A 15,594-nucleotide genomic window follows, 5' to 3' on the forward strand; every position below is an offset into this window, starting at 1 on the left:
TTTGGTACCCTTCCCTAGATCTGTGCCTTGACACAATCCTGTCTCAGAGCGCTACGGACAATTCCTTTGACCTCATGAATTTTGTTTTTGCTCTGACAGGCTCTGTCAACTGTGGGACCTTATATAAGCAGGTGTGTGCCTTTCCAAATCATGTCCAAATTAATTGAATTTACCACAGGTGGACTCCAATCAAGTTGTAGAAACATCTCAAGAATGATCAATGGAAACAGGATGCACCTGAGTTCAATTTCGAGTCTCGTAGCAAAGGGTGTGAATACTTAAGTAAATATGGTATTTCTGTTTTTTTAAATTTTTAATACATTTGCGAACATTTCTAAACCTGTTTTCGCTTTGTCATTATTTTAATACATTTTAGAATTAGGCTGTGACATAACAAAATGTGGAAAAAGTGAAGGAGTCAGAATGCACTGTACACACACCACAACCTTCAGATCGCACATTTATTTACCTCTCAACATAATGTTCACGCCCCGGCCTTCCCGTCAGGTCTGAGCACGAGCGACATTCCCCCAACTGTCCATTTGTGAAGGGTGAGCACACCCAGAACGTGCCCCTGTCCGTCACGCTGGCCACCAGCCCCGCACAGTTCCCCACCCCTGATGGCTCAGATAAGATCGCCTGCTACGGCTTCGGCAGCTGCCCACACTTCCTGGCAGCCGCCACCAAGCGTGGCAAGATCTGCATCTGGGACTTGTCCAAGCTCATGAAGGTAAGGCTGTGCAGCGCGGCGAAGCAGGAAACATGAGGTACAGTTTTGTTGATGTCTGCCTCCATGTTTTGTCCTGGATGTCTGGGCCCATGGGTCATCAGACTTAATACAACTTATTGCATGAATGCATTAATCTATGTGCTTAAGGATATTACTAATGTTTGTAAATGTGATTTGTTGATTCATGATGTTTTGTGTTCCTCTCAGGTGCACTTGAAATTTGAAATCAACCCCTATGACCCGGCCATCCTGAGGCAGCTGATTCTGTCTGGGAGCGAGCTGGCCCTGGGGACCCAGGAGTCCAGGAGGCCCACCTTAGCCTGGCTAGAGGACTCCTCCAGCTGCTCAGACATACCAAAACTAGAGGGGGACAGGTACTACTGGACACACCTATTCTATGTACCGAGTCAATGAAAGTTTCAGTGGTGTTAAGTGCGTGTAAAAGAGGAAATGTGTTTTTGTTTCTGTCTCTGCCAGTGACGATCAGTTGGAGGACTCCGACAGTGAAGAGCATTCCAGATCAGAGTCGGTGACCGGTATGAAGCCGCTCTTCAAATCTTGTTACTCTTTTGCTCCGTAGACTTTCTAGGTATCCGTAAGTTGAGCTATGGCATTTTATTTTTGTCCCCTCTCCTGTTCCCAGGCCACCCGTCCCAAAGGGAGAGCATGGAGGTGAGCTTGGGCGTGACAGCACTCAGCCTCCTTCAGCAGCCAGAGAAGCTCCAGTGGGAGGTGGTGGCCAGCGTGCTAGAGGACACCGTCAAGGACCTGGAGGAGCTGGGGGCCAACCCTTCCCTGGCCCAGGTCAAGGCCGACAAGGCCAAGGAGAAGCCCGCGGAGCACCACAACATTCCCTTCCCCTGCCTTCTGGCTGGAGGCCTGCTCAGCTACCGCTCTGCTGCCGGCTCCCCGCTTGCCGCCCCACCCCCCTCCGCCCGCCGCACCATGGACGGCCCCCTCAGGACTCAGGGCCCCGAGCTCCCCCATGCCGTGCCTGACCAGGGGCCTGTGGAGATGGAGACCTGCAATCCACCTCCCATGGAGCTGGGCTCGCCAAACCCAGCCGCTCCTGCCGTGCGCAGGACTATGCCTGTGCTCTTGCTCTACAGCATCAAGGAGTCGGACGAGAAGTCGTCGGGCAAGGTGTTTGCCCAGATGAACAATCTGATGAGCAAGGGGCTGCACGAGGAGGGCTTCTCCGTACCACAGATCATCGAGATGGAGTTCGACACTCATGAGCAGCTGCTGCTCCAGGACCCGCCCATCACCTACATCCAGCAGTTTGCAGACGCTGCCGCAAACCTAGCCGCCCTGGACGGGGACAAGTGGAGCTCGCTGGCGCCGCGGCCCGGAGCCCTGGTGCAGTGTCTGCGACTGCCCAAGCAGCTGGAGGAGGAGAACCTCTATGTGGACTCCGTCACACCCTGTTCAGACGGCGTGCACTTGCTGGTGGGGCTACAGCCCTGCTCCGTGGAGTCTCTCAGCGCCATCAACCAGGTGGAGGCCCTCAACAACCTTAACCGCCTCCACTCAGCACTCTGCAGCCGCCGTAAGGGAGAGCTCCAGCCCCTGCCCACACTGGCCAACGGCCACGAGGCCCTTCCCTCCGCCTCTCCCCCTCAGACCCCACTCATCCTGCCCCCCCCTGACCAGCGACAACAGCCGTCCAGGCCCCTGGGAGGCTGTGGCGGTGGGGGCTATCTGGCCCTCTACAAGCTCAACTACTCTACCCGCATTGTCACTCTGGAGGAGGAGCCTGTCAAGGTGCAGCACATCAGAGACCCCCGGGACGCCGTCACCTCCCTCATCCTGCTCCCGCCAGACGTGCTGGACGGGAGGGAGGACGACAGCGAGGAGGCCCCGGAGGAGACGCATCGGCGTGGGCTTAAAAACGGCTGCGGCCACGGGTGTGGGCCAGGGACTGGTACTAGCAGCACAGCTGCTCCCAGCAGCACCAAGGTAAAGCAGGGGGACGTGGTCGGACTGGGCCACCTGGTGGTCACCACTCAGGCAGGGTACATCATGATCCTGGACCTGTCCACTTTGGAGGTCCTGGCCAAAGTGGAGCCGCCCAAGAAGGACGGGATAGTGGATGAGATTGACCCTTTCGTCGCAGTCACCTACTGCTCCGGGACTGACCGCCTTTGCGCTTGCACTAAAGGTGAGGACGGCTCCACAATCTAGGCTAGAAATATCTCTTCCCCAGGTTTTAATGGTGCAGATCATGTTTTACAGTTTTTAATAGTTGTAATGTATCTCACAACATCTGGATATGCGTTTAGTATGTATGATACAACAATGAAAAAGACTGCAGAAAAGTAACCTGCGATGCCGTCTGTGTGTGGCTGACATTGAGCGAGTCCTGGAGGCTGGTATTTTTGGTCTAGGGATGGGGGATGGGCTGCTACCGAAAGTTTATATTCAATTTTTCCCCGAGTCAGATTTGTCTATGAACATTTGTATCGCGGTCTGGTCCACCAAGCTGTTTTCCAGTCTGTCCAGGCTGAAAGAAACAAGTTGCAATATGATTTGAAAATATATAGAGATATTTATTTTGTAGCGGGCATGAGTGATTTTCAAGGGGAATTTATTTTCCTCTTTGGTAGAACAAAGAGACAGTTGTCGGTGGCCACTTTCTCAGCCTACTTCTTGGACCTGTAACTTTTGGATCTCTTTCATATTTAGAATGTTTTCAGTCTTACCACTGTCATCTAACCCCCCCCAGGTGGAGAACTTCACTTCCTTCAAATTGGAGGTGTGTGTGACGATATAGATGACGCCGACATTTTTGTCGATGGCCCCCTTTCTAAAGGGTCTGAACAGCTATTGGAGGGGACCAAGCCCTCGTCCAACCCCTCGAGCCCAGGGATCACAGGTAGGAGATGCAGACCCCGTTACGCTTCACGTCTCTGCTCATTCAATAACTGTCTGTCCCTGTTTTTGCCTCATTTTCACCGTTGTTGGTTATTTAATAGGTGGTGAGAAAACTGAGTCGCTTATTGGAACCTTCTTTCCATTGAAAGATACTGTCCCGACAGTGAAAAGGCCTCAATCACAATCAAGTTCTTTACATCCTGCGATTTGAATTGTATTTTTTACTCTGCCAACCTCCTCTCCCTGTAAGGAGTTGACCTCCTGGTGGACCAAGCGTTGGCCGTGGAGAGCCTGACGTCGCTGGTGGAGCTGACACGCTTCGAGACGCTGACGCCGCGCTTCTCAGCCACGGTGCCGCCCTGCTGGGTGGAGGTGCAGCAGGAGCAGCAGCAGCGCCGCCACCCCCAGCATCTGCACCAGCAGCACCATGGAGACGCCGCCCAGCACACACGCACCTGGAAGCTGCAGAGCGACAGGTACGGACGTGTGGGCGTGACAGGGTGGGTATGGGTGTGGGTAGAATACTTATGGGGTGTGTGCACTTAGTCACTGAGGCATTTCTCCTAAGTCTTGTCCGCAAATGCCACACACAGTAATACATAAACGCTATTTGATAATGGCTGCACATTTTGTATGTTCTCACACACTAGAAATTCCTCATTGAGGACGACATCCACATGTTCCTTTTTAACGTTGAACTTCTATGTTGACATAACCTCTCAAGCTCCTATAGAAAACAAAAGTAGCCTAGGATATGTTGACTTTTAAAGACTAGAAATAGAATCTTATTTGTGTAGGTGAATAATGCGGCCATGTTTTCCTTGTGGGTTGTAGCTCCAGCTGGGACGAGCATGTGTTTGAACTGGTCCTTCCCAAGGCCTGCATGGTGGGCCACGTGGACTTCAAGTTCGTCATGAATGCCAACATCACTAACATTCCTCAGATCCAGATCACCCTGCTGAAGAACAAGGCCCCAGGTCTGGGCAAGGTCAATGGTGAGGACACTCACCACGATCTCTGTTGCCTTGGCTAATTTTGACAAGACTGTATCTGGAACATATACTATGAACAGGAGGACTGGTTACCGTAGAGAAACAAGCCTTTTGCAGGGAAATATTGACCATATCATTTATGATCATGCATGACATCACATTTGAGTCTTATTTGTAGACGTCCGTGTCTGCCTCTGCTGCCTACCGTCTCTCAATTCGTCAAAAGAAATGTATAACATTTTCTCTCCAGAGACGGCAGTTGACAGACAGATCTCCTTCCCCCTGTCCCATGTTCTCCATGCCAACGGGGAAAGGAACGGACAGCCGCTTATGCACGACTTCACAGACGACATCCAGTTCATGGACATCGAAGAGACACCAGGTAGGGAGCTGCAGGGGCAGGCAGCCAGCGTTGATAGACACCCGATGTATTTTCCTCCGCCGGTGTTCGACACTTGATTATTGTGGGTTGCGTCGCCAGATTGTAGATGATTAGCGTTACTGGTGATTCTGAGGGTAACGCAGCAATCCGAGGGGTTCCTCAGCCAAGCGGAGGTTTCATCACATTGCTCTTCCCCCGTCCAGGCTCCAGGCTGTGCACCTTCCTAGAGGACCATAAGGAGGATATCTTGTGTGGTCCTGTGTGGTTGGCCAGTGGTCTGGACCTCTCAGGCCATGCTGGGATGCTTAGCCTCACCAGCCCCAAGCTGGTCAAAGGTAACAGTATCTGCAACATTGAGTCACATTGAAGAAATCACACAGACTTTAATAAATGGATGACTAGTCACTTTAATAATGCCACTTTTAATAATAACGCCACGCATCTCATATGTATATACTGGATTTTATCTATTGCACCTTGCCTATGCAGCTCTGTCATTGCTCATCCGTATATTTAAATGCATGTTCTTATTCCATTCCTTTAGTTAGATTTGTGTGTATTAGGTAGTTGTTGTGAAATTGTTAGATATTGCTGCACTGTCGGAACTAGAAGCTACACTCGCAATAACATCTGCTAACCATGTGTATGTGACCAATAAGATTTGATTTGATGGCCATTTGTTTCCTCAGAACTGTTTGCTGTGAATCCTCTCCCCCCTGTCTATGTACGTATTGTATTGTATGTTAGATTTTTTTCAGTGGTGTTTCTGCTGGTTTGTCCCCCTCCCTGCAGGCATGGCCGGGGGCAAGTACCGCTCGTTCCTGGTGCACATCAAGGCGGTGAGCGACAAGGGCATGGAGGAGAGTCCCAGGCCGGTGATGAGGATGCCCGTTGCCAAGCCCCAGAGCAGCAAGGGCCATTCCCTCTCCACCCTGCTCCAGAGGGCACAGGCCACCAAGGTACAGAGGGCAAACCATTGGGAAAACAAATGCAATTTTACATCAAAGCTGTTTATTTCGGGAGTCTTTCTCTGCACACCTGAGGCATCTCTGACTGACGGTGCAGTTGTGTAATGGAGTTGTGTAAGTTGATTGCATGAAAGCCTTGACTGTAGCCTTCTCCTTTGTCTCCATCTGGTGGGAGAGTAGTGCCATTGCCAGGTTCTCAGTGAAAAGTTGAAGGTGTCAAATTGCTCTGATGTGGCTTCCTCATACCAGCAACATCCCATTCTTGAAGGAGGACATTTTCTCTCCATTAGTTTATAGCTCTAGAATTTGGTCCCCTCTGGTGTCGTACTGTTATCTGTTTCTTTTAAATAGGTTGTCTCTCCCATTTAGGAAAAGGCCTCCACTTCCAAAGCAGATTCTCCAGCTCAGTCGAAGAAACCTGACAACCTCCGAGGGTGCGACCTTCTCCAGGAGGTGTCCGTCACAATCAGAAGGTTTAAGAAGACGTCCATACCAAAAGAAAGGTTTGGCGATTTCCTTAGTGCCTTTGTGTCACCAAAACACTTAACTATTGTAGAATCCCAACACTTCAATCAAATGCTTTATTTTCTCATCATGCACTGACCAACTGGCAAGTGTCTTCACTGACATTTTCAACCTCTCCCAGTCTAATACCTACATACATTTCAAGCAGACCACCATAGTCCCTGTGCCCAAGAATGCCAAGGTAACCTGTCTAAATGACTATCGCCCCGTAGCACTCACATCTCTACTCATGAAATGCTTTGAAAGGCTGGTTATGGCTCACATCAACCCCATCATCCAGACACTCTGGACACCACTCCAATTCGCTTACCGCCCCAACAGATCCACAGATGATGCATTCTCAATTGCACTCCACGCTGCCCTTTCCCGCTTCGACAAAAGGAACACCTACGTGACAATGCTTTTCATTGACTACAGCTCAGCGTTCAATGCCATAGTGCCCTCAAAGTTCATCACTAAGCTAAGGACCCTGGGACTGACACCTCGCTCAACTGGATCCTAGGTGGTGAGGGTAGGCAACGACACATCCGCCACGCTGACCCTCAACACTGGGTGTGTGCTTAGTCCTCTTCTGTACTCCCTGTTCACCCACGAGTAAGTTTGCCGACGACACGACAGTGGTAGGCAAGATCACCGCTGACGATGAGACGGCAATATGGTGCCATGACAAAGTCGGCAAGACAAAGGAGCTGATCATGGACTACAGGAAATGGAGGGCCGAGCGCGCCCCCATTCACACAGACAGGGCTGCAGTGGAGCGGGTCGAAGAGCTTCAAGTTCCTCGGTGTAAACATCACAGAGGATCTATCATGATCCAAACACCCCAACACAGTCGCGGTGAGGGCACAACAATGCTTCTTTGAATATATTTTGCATGAGCTCTCAAATCCACGAAGTTATACCGCTGCACCATTGAGAGCATCCTGACTGGCTGCATCAACGCTTGTTATGGCAACTGCTTGGCATCTGACCGCAAGGCGCTACAGAGGGTAGTGCGTTCGTCCAAGTACATCACTGGGGCCGAGCTCCCTACCATCCAGGACCTCTCTACCTGGCGGTGTCAGAGGAAGGCCCTAAAAATTGTCAGACTCCAGCCACCCAAGTCATAGACTGTTCTCTCTGCTACTGCACGGCAAGGGGTACCGGTGCACCAAGGATTGGAACCAACAGGACCCTGAACAGCTTCTTCTCCCAAGCCATAAGACTGTTAGATAGTTATCTAACTAGTTAAACAAATAGCGACCCGGACTATCTGCTTTGACATTTTTTGCACTCGCATTTTTGACTCATCACATATGCAGCTGCTACTGTTTACGATCTGTCACTTTATTCCTAGTTATACACTGAGAGTAGAAAACATTAAGGACACCTTCCTAATATTGAGTTGCACCCTCCCTTTTGCTCTCAGAACATTCTCAATCCGTTGGGGCATGGACTCTACAAGGTGTCAAGCGTTCCACAGGGACGCTGGCCCATGTTGACTCGTGTTTACCACAGTTTACCACAGTGTCAAGTTGGCTGGATGTCCTTTTTGAGTGGTGGACCGTTTTTGGCGCACACGGGAATCTGTTGAGTGTTGATAAACCCAGTGGCGTTACGGTTCTTGACACAAACCGGTGTGCCCTGCACCTGAAACCTTATCCCGTTCAAAGGCACTTACAAATGTTGTCTTAACCGCTCAACGTCTGAATGGCACACATACACAATCCATGTCTCAAGGCTTGCAAATCATCATTTAACCCCTCCTCTCCCCTTCATCTACACTGATTTGAAGTGGTTTTAACAATTGAAATCAGTAAGGGTTCATAGCTTACGCCTGGATTTACCTGGTCAGTCTGTCATGGAAAGAGCAGGTGTCAATGTTTTGTACACTCAGTGTATGTACATATCTACCTCAATTACCTCGTAACGCTACACAGACTCGGTACTGGTACCCCTTTTATTTATTTATATATATATATATATATATATATATATATATATATATAGCAAAGTTATCGTTACTTATTATGTATCTATTACTTTTATTACCTGTTTTACTTTTCTATTATTTCTCTATTTTCTTTCTCTCTGCATTGTTGGGAAGGGCCGTAAGTAAGCATTTCACTGTTAGTCCACACCTGTTGTTTATAAAGCAAGGATAGCGTTTGTTTTATATTACGAGAACCGACATGTTTTGATACTCGTTACACTATTGTAGTAAAAAAAAAATGATGTCATGAGAACTAACTGATCCTTCTGTTTGTCTGTCTACTCCAGAGTCCAGCGCTGTGCCATGCTGCAGTTCCCAGATTTCCATGAGAAGCTGTTGAACGGGCTGTGTAAGCGGGAAGACGAGGGCCCTGGCACAGAGCACTCCCAGAGCCTTATCCTGGACTGCCTCTGCTGGCTGGCTGGAGTCTATTCCAACGGACCCTGCAGGTGGGGCTAAGAGGATGAAAGTGGGATGCGATATTCATAGGGATTCTGAGGTCTATCTACTCTTTACATGCAGTAAAGGAATCATTGGAATTCGACCAAAATAATGGACATGCCACGCACGTGTGTCCCCCCCACCATGGGAGATGGATCCAGACTCTCCTCATTGACACCCCTCAAAATTAGCATACTTTTAGGCTATTGTTTGTGTATTTAACGCTGCGTTAGGGTAAAAATCAGAGTATAATGTTTGTATGGATGTCAACCCCAATACAGTTCGTCATCGTCACCAATCAACTGCGTTACACATAAAAACTGCATCAACTTCCATCACAGATTTATATTTATGGCTAGCTATGCTACCAGCTTATACAAACAGGAGTTAGCATTTAGCAGAATCTTTTTTTCAGATCCCTAAAAGGACAACTTCTAAATATAATGCAGCTAAATATATCAATCTAATTTTTGTTACCACATTGCCTGTGAGAACACTTAAATGGTGACCAATTTTTTTTAATGAATTGCCCCTTTGTTAGATCAGATATTTAGAAGGGCCTCCAACGACGCGTCCTTCCGCTGTTTCTTTAGCGCATGTATATGGCTCTGAGATAAGATATTATCATCATTCTGATGCAGGGAGCACTGTGCTGTGTTTGGTCACGTATCAACATTTTCTGTTTGTTTTCCTTCCAGCCTGAGAGAAGGAAAGGAGGCTATGCTGACGAAAACAAGGAAACGGCTAACCGACATTGTGCGGGTGTGCTTTTTTGAGGCTGGACGGAGTATAGCCCACAAATGCGCCCGCTTTCTTGCACTTTGTATTAGGTGAGTTAGGCTTTTCATGAATGTTGCGACTTCGTTTCGTGACCCGTACTCTTTCATACTCTTGTCGATGCTTGTGCGATGTGGTAGGTGTGCACTTTTTGTAACTTGTTTTTGTGTCGTCAGTAATGGAAAAGGGGAACCCAGTCAGCAGGGCTTTGGCATGGGTCTACTGAAGGCTCTGCTGGACAATATGCCTTACTTGCCCGCAGCAGCAACAGGTGGTAAGTATAACTGATGTTTTTCCACAATTTTATCTGCTTCTGCATTGTCAGCAGCATCGTTTTGGAAGTGCGTGTGTCATAAGTCTCTCTCTCTCATTCTCTCATTCTCAGGGTCGGTGTTCTGGTACTTTGTGCTGCTGAACTATGTGAAGGATGAGGACCTGGCAGGCTGCAGCACGGCCTGTGCCTCTCTGCTCACAGCAGTCTCCCGGCAACTGCAGGACCGCCTCACTCCCCTGGAGGCTTTGCTACAGACCAGGTAGGCCTTTTCACCCTGTAGTGTCCATACGCCCCAATCAGGACCTAAAGAAACCAAAAAGAACTAGCGGTCATGTTGTGATTAGACTACCTTAAAAGCTACTTTGTGTTGAACCCAGCTTGCCTCTTTCTATTGTAATGCTCTGTACCGTGTCTCTCCTCCCCAGATACGGCCTGTACAGTTCCCCCTTCGACCCAGTGCTGTTTGACCTGGAAGTCAGCGGCTCCTCCTGTAAGAATGCCTTCAACAGCAGCATCGGCGTCCAGTCTGACGAGATTGACCTTTCTGAAATTCTCTCAGGTCTGCACCACGTTCTACCTTATTGCTTACACCTATCCAATCCCTTCAAGAACTATCAGGGAAATAAATGTTGGTCTGGGCTGTACTTTGTGTGTGTGTCTGTGTCTCTTGCAGGGAACGGTAAGGTCAGCAGCTGTGCGGCGGCCGAGGGCAGCTTCACGGCCCTCACCGGGCTCCTGGAGGTGGAGCCACTGCACTTTACCTGTATCTCCACCAGCGACGGAACCAGGGTGGAGAGGGACGACGCAAGCATGTTCACAGGTACCCAACTCGCCTTTTTAACATCCAGAAACGGAAACATTAAACACGGGCATCGTCGCGTTTCCTCCTCAGGGATGTTTTGAGTGATGCTCCTGACCTTTGCCCTCTCCTCCCAGTGAGCACGTTTGGGGTGACCCCAGCAGTGGGTGGGCTGTCGGCGGGCACGGTGGGCGAGGCGTCCACGGCGCTGAGCTCTGCCGCCCAGGTGGCTCTGCAGTCGCTGTCCCACGCCATGGTGTCTGCAGAGCAGCAGCTGCAGGTGCTCCAGGAGAAACAGCAGCAGCTGCTCAAACTGCAGCAACAGGTCAGGGACTCCAGCACCCGTAGTGACACCGACACGTCCCGACACCTGTATGCACGCCCATATGCTTGCACAAAGGCACAGACATACAATCATGTACTCACACATGCGCATGCATACAGTCTTATCTAAGCCCTTATTTACCAATACGCACGTATACGAAGATCCTATGTCAGACCTCATGTAGCCGTGTGTTGACTATTTCCTGTTAGCCGAGTAGTAATCCTGTGTGTTCGGAACAGAAGGCCAAGCTGGAGGCAAAGTTGCACCAGACCACGTCAGCTGCGGCCTCCGGCGTAGGGCCCATCCACAACTCTGTGCCTTCCAGCACCCCCGGCTTCTTCATCCACCCCTCTGACGTCATCCCCCCGACGCCCAAGACCACCCCGCTGTTCATGACGCCCCCGCTCACCCCGCCCAACGAGGCGGTGTCGGCAGCCATCAGTGTGGAGTTGGCCCAGCTCTTCCCCGGCTCCATGATGGATCCACCGCCCGTAAACCTGGCTGCACACAACAAGAACAGCCAGAAAGCCAAGCCGGTCAGTAACATGGACAACTCTCAATAGCTCATAACACAGCAGTTATGTTTTACATGAACGCCAAGGGATTTTTGTTACTTTGTGTCAAATTATTCAAATAGTTTTTTTTACTACCTGTTTTGACTGAAAAGAGTCTGTTTGTTCCAGAATCCGATGGGCAGCGGTCTGGCTTTGGTCATCTCTCAAGCCTCTCACTTCCTCCAGCCTCCTCCGCAACAGTCCATCATTATCGAGCGCATGCACTCTGGTAAGTACACTTACCTTTTTTTTTGTCTCTCTTTGACTTGGTCAACAGTTTTAAACTCAAAAGGATATATCACAAGTAGATGACAAACGGGGATTCATTTGGGATGGAAACCAAGTTGTTTAGGTGAGCGTGTGTGTGTGTGTGTGTGTGTGTGTAAATATCTCCTCTTGTCCCAGGAGCGCGGAGGTTTGTGACGCTCGACTTCGGTCGCCCCGTGCTGCTGACCGACGCTCTGATCCCCACCTGTGGGGACCTGGCTTCTCTGTCCATCGACATCTGGACGCTGGGGGAGGAGGTGGATGGACGCAGGCTGGTAGTGGCCACGGATATTAGCACCCACTCCCTCATCCTACACGACCTGTTGCCACCCCCTGTCTGCCGCTTCATGAAGGTCAGTGGCATTTGGGCATTATCGCTGAAGATTTCTTTTGTCCCCCCCCCCCCCCCCCCCATTTCACAGGTTAGAGTAAATATCTGAACTCCAAGGTCGCCGAAGAGAAATACCTTTTTATTTTGTTAGTTTGTTTTGGTGAGATTTCTGTGAGAAAATCACTGTGCTTAACAGCAACCATTTCTCCACACCTTAACCTGTCCTCCTGGCAATCCCACCCACCTATGCCCAACAGATCACGGTGATTGGGCGTTATGGTAGCACCAACGCCCGGGCCAAGATCCCATTGGGCTTCTACTATGGCCACACCTACATCCTGCCATGGGAGAGCGAGCTGAAGCTGATGCATGACCCCCTGAGGGGGGAGTGTGAGGCGGCCAGCCAGCCTGACGTGCACCAGCACCTGGCCATGATGGTGGCCCTGCAGGAGGACATCCAGTGCAGGTCAGAGGTGGTACTATCCCACTAGTTTGCTCACTGATTGTCTGATTTAGTGAGTCAAGGAGTAGGAAAGGTTTTATGTGACATACTTGACATAGCCACGGTAGTTTAGAATCAATATATAGTAAAACTGTATACATAAGCTGTATGCCCAGTTGACTCTCCATCTTTCTCTAGGTACAACCTGGCGTGCCACCGGCTGGAGACATTACTCCAGAACATCGACCTGCCTCCTCTCAACAGTGCCAACAATGCCCAGTACTTCCTGCGCAAGCCCGACAAGGCGGTGGAGGAGGACTCTCGGGTCTTTTCGGCCTACCAGGACTGTATTCAGCTGCAACTACAGCTCAACCTGGCACACCATGCCGTTCAGAGACTCCGCGTGTCCCTAGGGGCCGGGCGCAAGGTCCTGCCGGAACCTTACGACCCCCGGGAGCTCATCCAGAACTCATCCACCGAGCAGCTGAGAACCATCATCCGCTACCTGCTGGACACACTCCTCAGCCTGCTGCACTCCAACAATGGTGAGATGTCTGGGAGTGCCACAGGGTCTGTATCAGGGATGGGGGTCTACTTTTCTGACTATCCCATATTCATGCATCTCTGTTGGCCTAGCGTCAAACCAATATCATCCCGTTTGTCCGTTGTCCTCACGACATCCCCAGAGGACATTGGGTATTGTCTTTCTGTGTCTGATCTGCTTGGTGAGTCTCACCTCAATACGTGCGTTTTCCCCTTGCAAAAGCCTAAAGCGTTTTTTGGACGTTATAGCCATGTTTTGAGCATGAATTATTTCAAGTGACGTAAGAATGAATAAAAAAAAAAAGAACTTTCCCATCTTTTTAGGAATCAATCATTTTCTCTGCCCTCATTTGCCTCTTGAATTGAAAAAGCCTACATATTTAATGTTTGCTATCCATATTCTCACAAGCCATTCTGTATGGTCTCCTTGGAAAAAGTTGCACTTTGATAACTCTCTTTTTAAAGTTGTTCCAAGTTAACCCGAAAGCCCACGGCGCTGTTAAGTGTGCTTAACAATCTCCTTAACAATCTCCTCTCACCTATCAAATCCCCACTGATGCTCCCTAGCAGCTCGTCGTACAGTTTCATGAGTCTCCTCTCGTGAAAGAGAATAATGGATTACCCCCCTTGCTGCTGGTGCTGCCTGGCTTTATACCTGCACTGTCTCTGTACCCTCAGTGAATTCCAATGGGGCCCTGTTTACAGCAGTGGAAAGGAGCCTTGAAATGTCTATTTTCTCTCTGAAGTGAAGAGTTGCTATTTAAAAGACTGGGGTTTTCTTGTCATATGAAACCCCTTTTCTAGGATAGTAACTGAATGATTTAGTTTTTTACTGTTCAAGACTGTTTGATTTAGTCATGTGCATTTTGCTATTAAATGTTTTGGGCCTTCACTTGTTTTTTACCGCTCTGTTGTGATTTCCCCTCCATTATTTACCTTACCTTCTCAGTGGATCTGTTTTTCTCCCCCTCCAGCTTTCCCTGTCTCTCATTTGACCTCCACCTCTCACTTGCTCCTTGTGTTCTATTATGCTCACTCTCCTTGTTCTTCCCTCTAGGGCACGCAGTCCCGTCTGTTCTGCAGAGCACATTCCACGCGCATGCCTGCGAGGAGCTCTTCAAGCACCTGTGCATTAGTGGCACGCCCAAGATCCGCCTGCACGCTGGTCTGCTGTTGGTGCAGCTGTGTGGAGGGGAGCGCTGGTGGGGCCAGTTCCTCTCCAACGTCCTGCAGGAACTGTACAACTCCGAGCAGCTGCTCATCTTCCCCCAGGACAGGTGGGCTTTTACGATTCGTCTGAGGAGCTATATCTATCCGCTAGTGATGCAGGGAAAAATCCATTAGTTACATATCGGGATATTGTTTTTGACGATGTGTCATTTTGACAATATCGCAATATTATTTTTGCGCTGGTTTGCTCTACCTGCATCAAATCTCCAGTATTTTTCCTTCATAGCTTCTTCTCTGTCTTTTTTAAATAGGGAGCCAATTTGTTTTCTCAGCACTTTGACTGATTAAAACTCATTTTCTCGTGGCGCTCTCTTGTCTCTCTGCAGCAGACATATGGTGAGCAATATGTTTGGAACACCGAATCGCAGTAAAATCACTATCGAATCGCAATGCATAAAGAATCGTGAAAATGGCAATGCGTGTTGTATCGGCACCTAAGTATCGCCATAATATCGTATTGTAAGGTCCCTGGCAATTCCCAGCCAGGTCCCTGATCCACTTCCTTTATTTAGATTGATTACACCACACTGACAAACTGTAGCTCCTTGGACACAACATAAACTGACTACTGCCCGTTTGAAATTGGATTCCATAAAGATAAATGTGTGTCACGTGAAGATACTAATGGGTTTGAATGTATCAGATGCACCCATCCAGACCCATCTAGACCCATCGATTTTTGTGTTTTACCATGTTTCCGGAGATTGACCGTGTCCTCTGTGTCCTCCCTCAGAGTCTTCATGCTCCTGTCCTGCATCGGTCAAAGATCCCTAAGTAACAGCGGTGTGCTGGAGGGGCTGCTCAACCTGCTGGACAGCTTGCTGTCCCCACTACAGCAGCCCCGGTCGGCTACCCAGCGCAGGACTGAAGGTGGGCTAGCCGGAGGGTCCCTGGGCTGGGGCTGGCAGCAGGGATGGGGGGCTGGGGGGCTCCCTGGCCCCAGCACCAACACCGGCCTCCCTGGACCATGGACTCAACCAGCAGCCTATGAGTGTGTGTCTGTGTGTGCGGCAGGTGTGTTGGACGTCCCCATGATCAGCTGGGTGGTGATGCTTGTGTCACGACTGCTGGACTACGTGGCCAGCGTGGAGGATGAGGCGTCTGCAGGCAAGAAGCACCAGGGAGGGAAGGAGAGGGAGCGCACCTTCACAGGTAGTGTAGTGTAGGC

At 49.7% G+C, this 15,594-nt stretch overlaps 1 protein-coding gene across 20 annotated transcripts in view; it reads left to right on the forward strand.

The window, feature by feature from the left end:
* The window catches only part of LOC110502424 (baculoviral IAP repeat-containing protein 6), a 140,767-nt gene that overhangs the window by 33,738 nt on the left and 91,435 nt on the right, over positions 1–15,594 (forward strand). For 10 of the 20 annotated variants that reach the window (XM_036959768.1, XM_036959775.1, XM_036959781.1 and 7 more), the window contains exons 7-31: positions 508–730; positions 938–1,104; positions 1,208–1,266; positions 1,374–2,891; positions 3,456–3,605; positions 3,855–4,104; positions 4,439–4,599; positions 4,847–4,978; positions 5,182–5,313; positions 5,771–5,937; positions 6,316–6,449; positions 8,731–8,892; positions 9,583–9,714; positions 9,838–9,935; positions 10,047–10,194; positions 10,361–10,494; positions 10,609–10,755; positions 10,872–11,059; positions 11,299–11,595; positions 11,743–11,842; positions 12,019–12,233; positions 12,469–12,677; positions 12,852–13,198; positions 14,254–14,473; positions 15,160–15,578. In XM_036959768.1, the coding sequence (XP_036815663.1) occupies positions 508–730; positions 938–1,104; positions 1,208–1,266; positions 1,374–2,891; positions 3,456–3,605; positions 3,855–4,104; positions 4,439–4,599; positions 4,847–4,978; positions 5,182–5,313; positions 5,771–5,937; positions 6,316–6,449; positions 8,731–8,892; positions 9,583–9,714; positions 9,838–9,935; positions 10,047–10,194; positions 10,361–10,494; positions 10,609–10,755; positions 10,872–11,059; positions 11,299–11,595; positions 11,743–11,842; positions 12,019–12,233; positions 12,469–12,677; positions 12,852–13,198; positions 14,254–14,473; positions 15,160–15,578 (5,909 nt within the window). The remainder of the gene's footprint in view (positions 1–507; positions 731–937; positions 1,105–1,207; positions 1,267–1,373; positions 2,892–3,455; positions 3,606–3,854; positions 4,105–4,438; positions 4,600–4,846; positions 4,979–5,181; positions 5,314–5,770; positions 5,938–6,315; positions 6,450–8,730; positions 8,893–9,582; positions 9,715–9,837; positions 9,936–10,046; positions 10,195–10,360; positions 10,495–10,608; positions 10,756–10,871; positions 11,060–11,298; positions 11,596–11,742; positions 11,843–12,018; positions 12,234–12,468; positions 12,678–12,851; positions 13,199–14,253; positions 14,474–15,159; positions 15,579–15,594) is intronic. The other 10 variants (XM_036959784.1, XM_036959787.1, XM_036959788.1 and 7 more) reach the window with 7 other exon arrangements.

The sequence above is a fragment of the Oncorhynchus mykiss genome, chromosome 23 (assembly GCF_013265735.2).
Source record: "Oncorhynchus mykiss isolate Arlee chromosome 23, USDA_OmykA_1.1, whole genome shotgun sequence".
Lineage (NCBI taxonomy): Eukaryota > Metazoa > Chordata > Actinopteri > Salmoniformes > Salmonidae > Oncorhynchus > Oncorhynchus mykiss.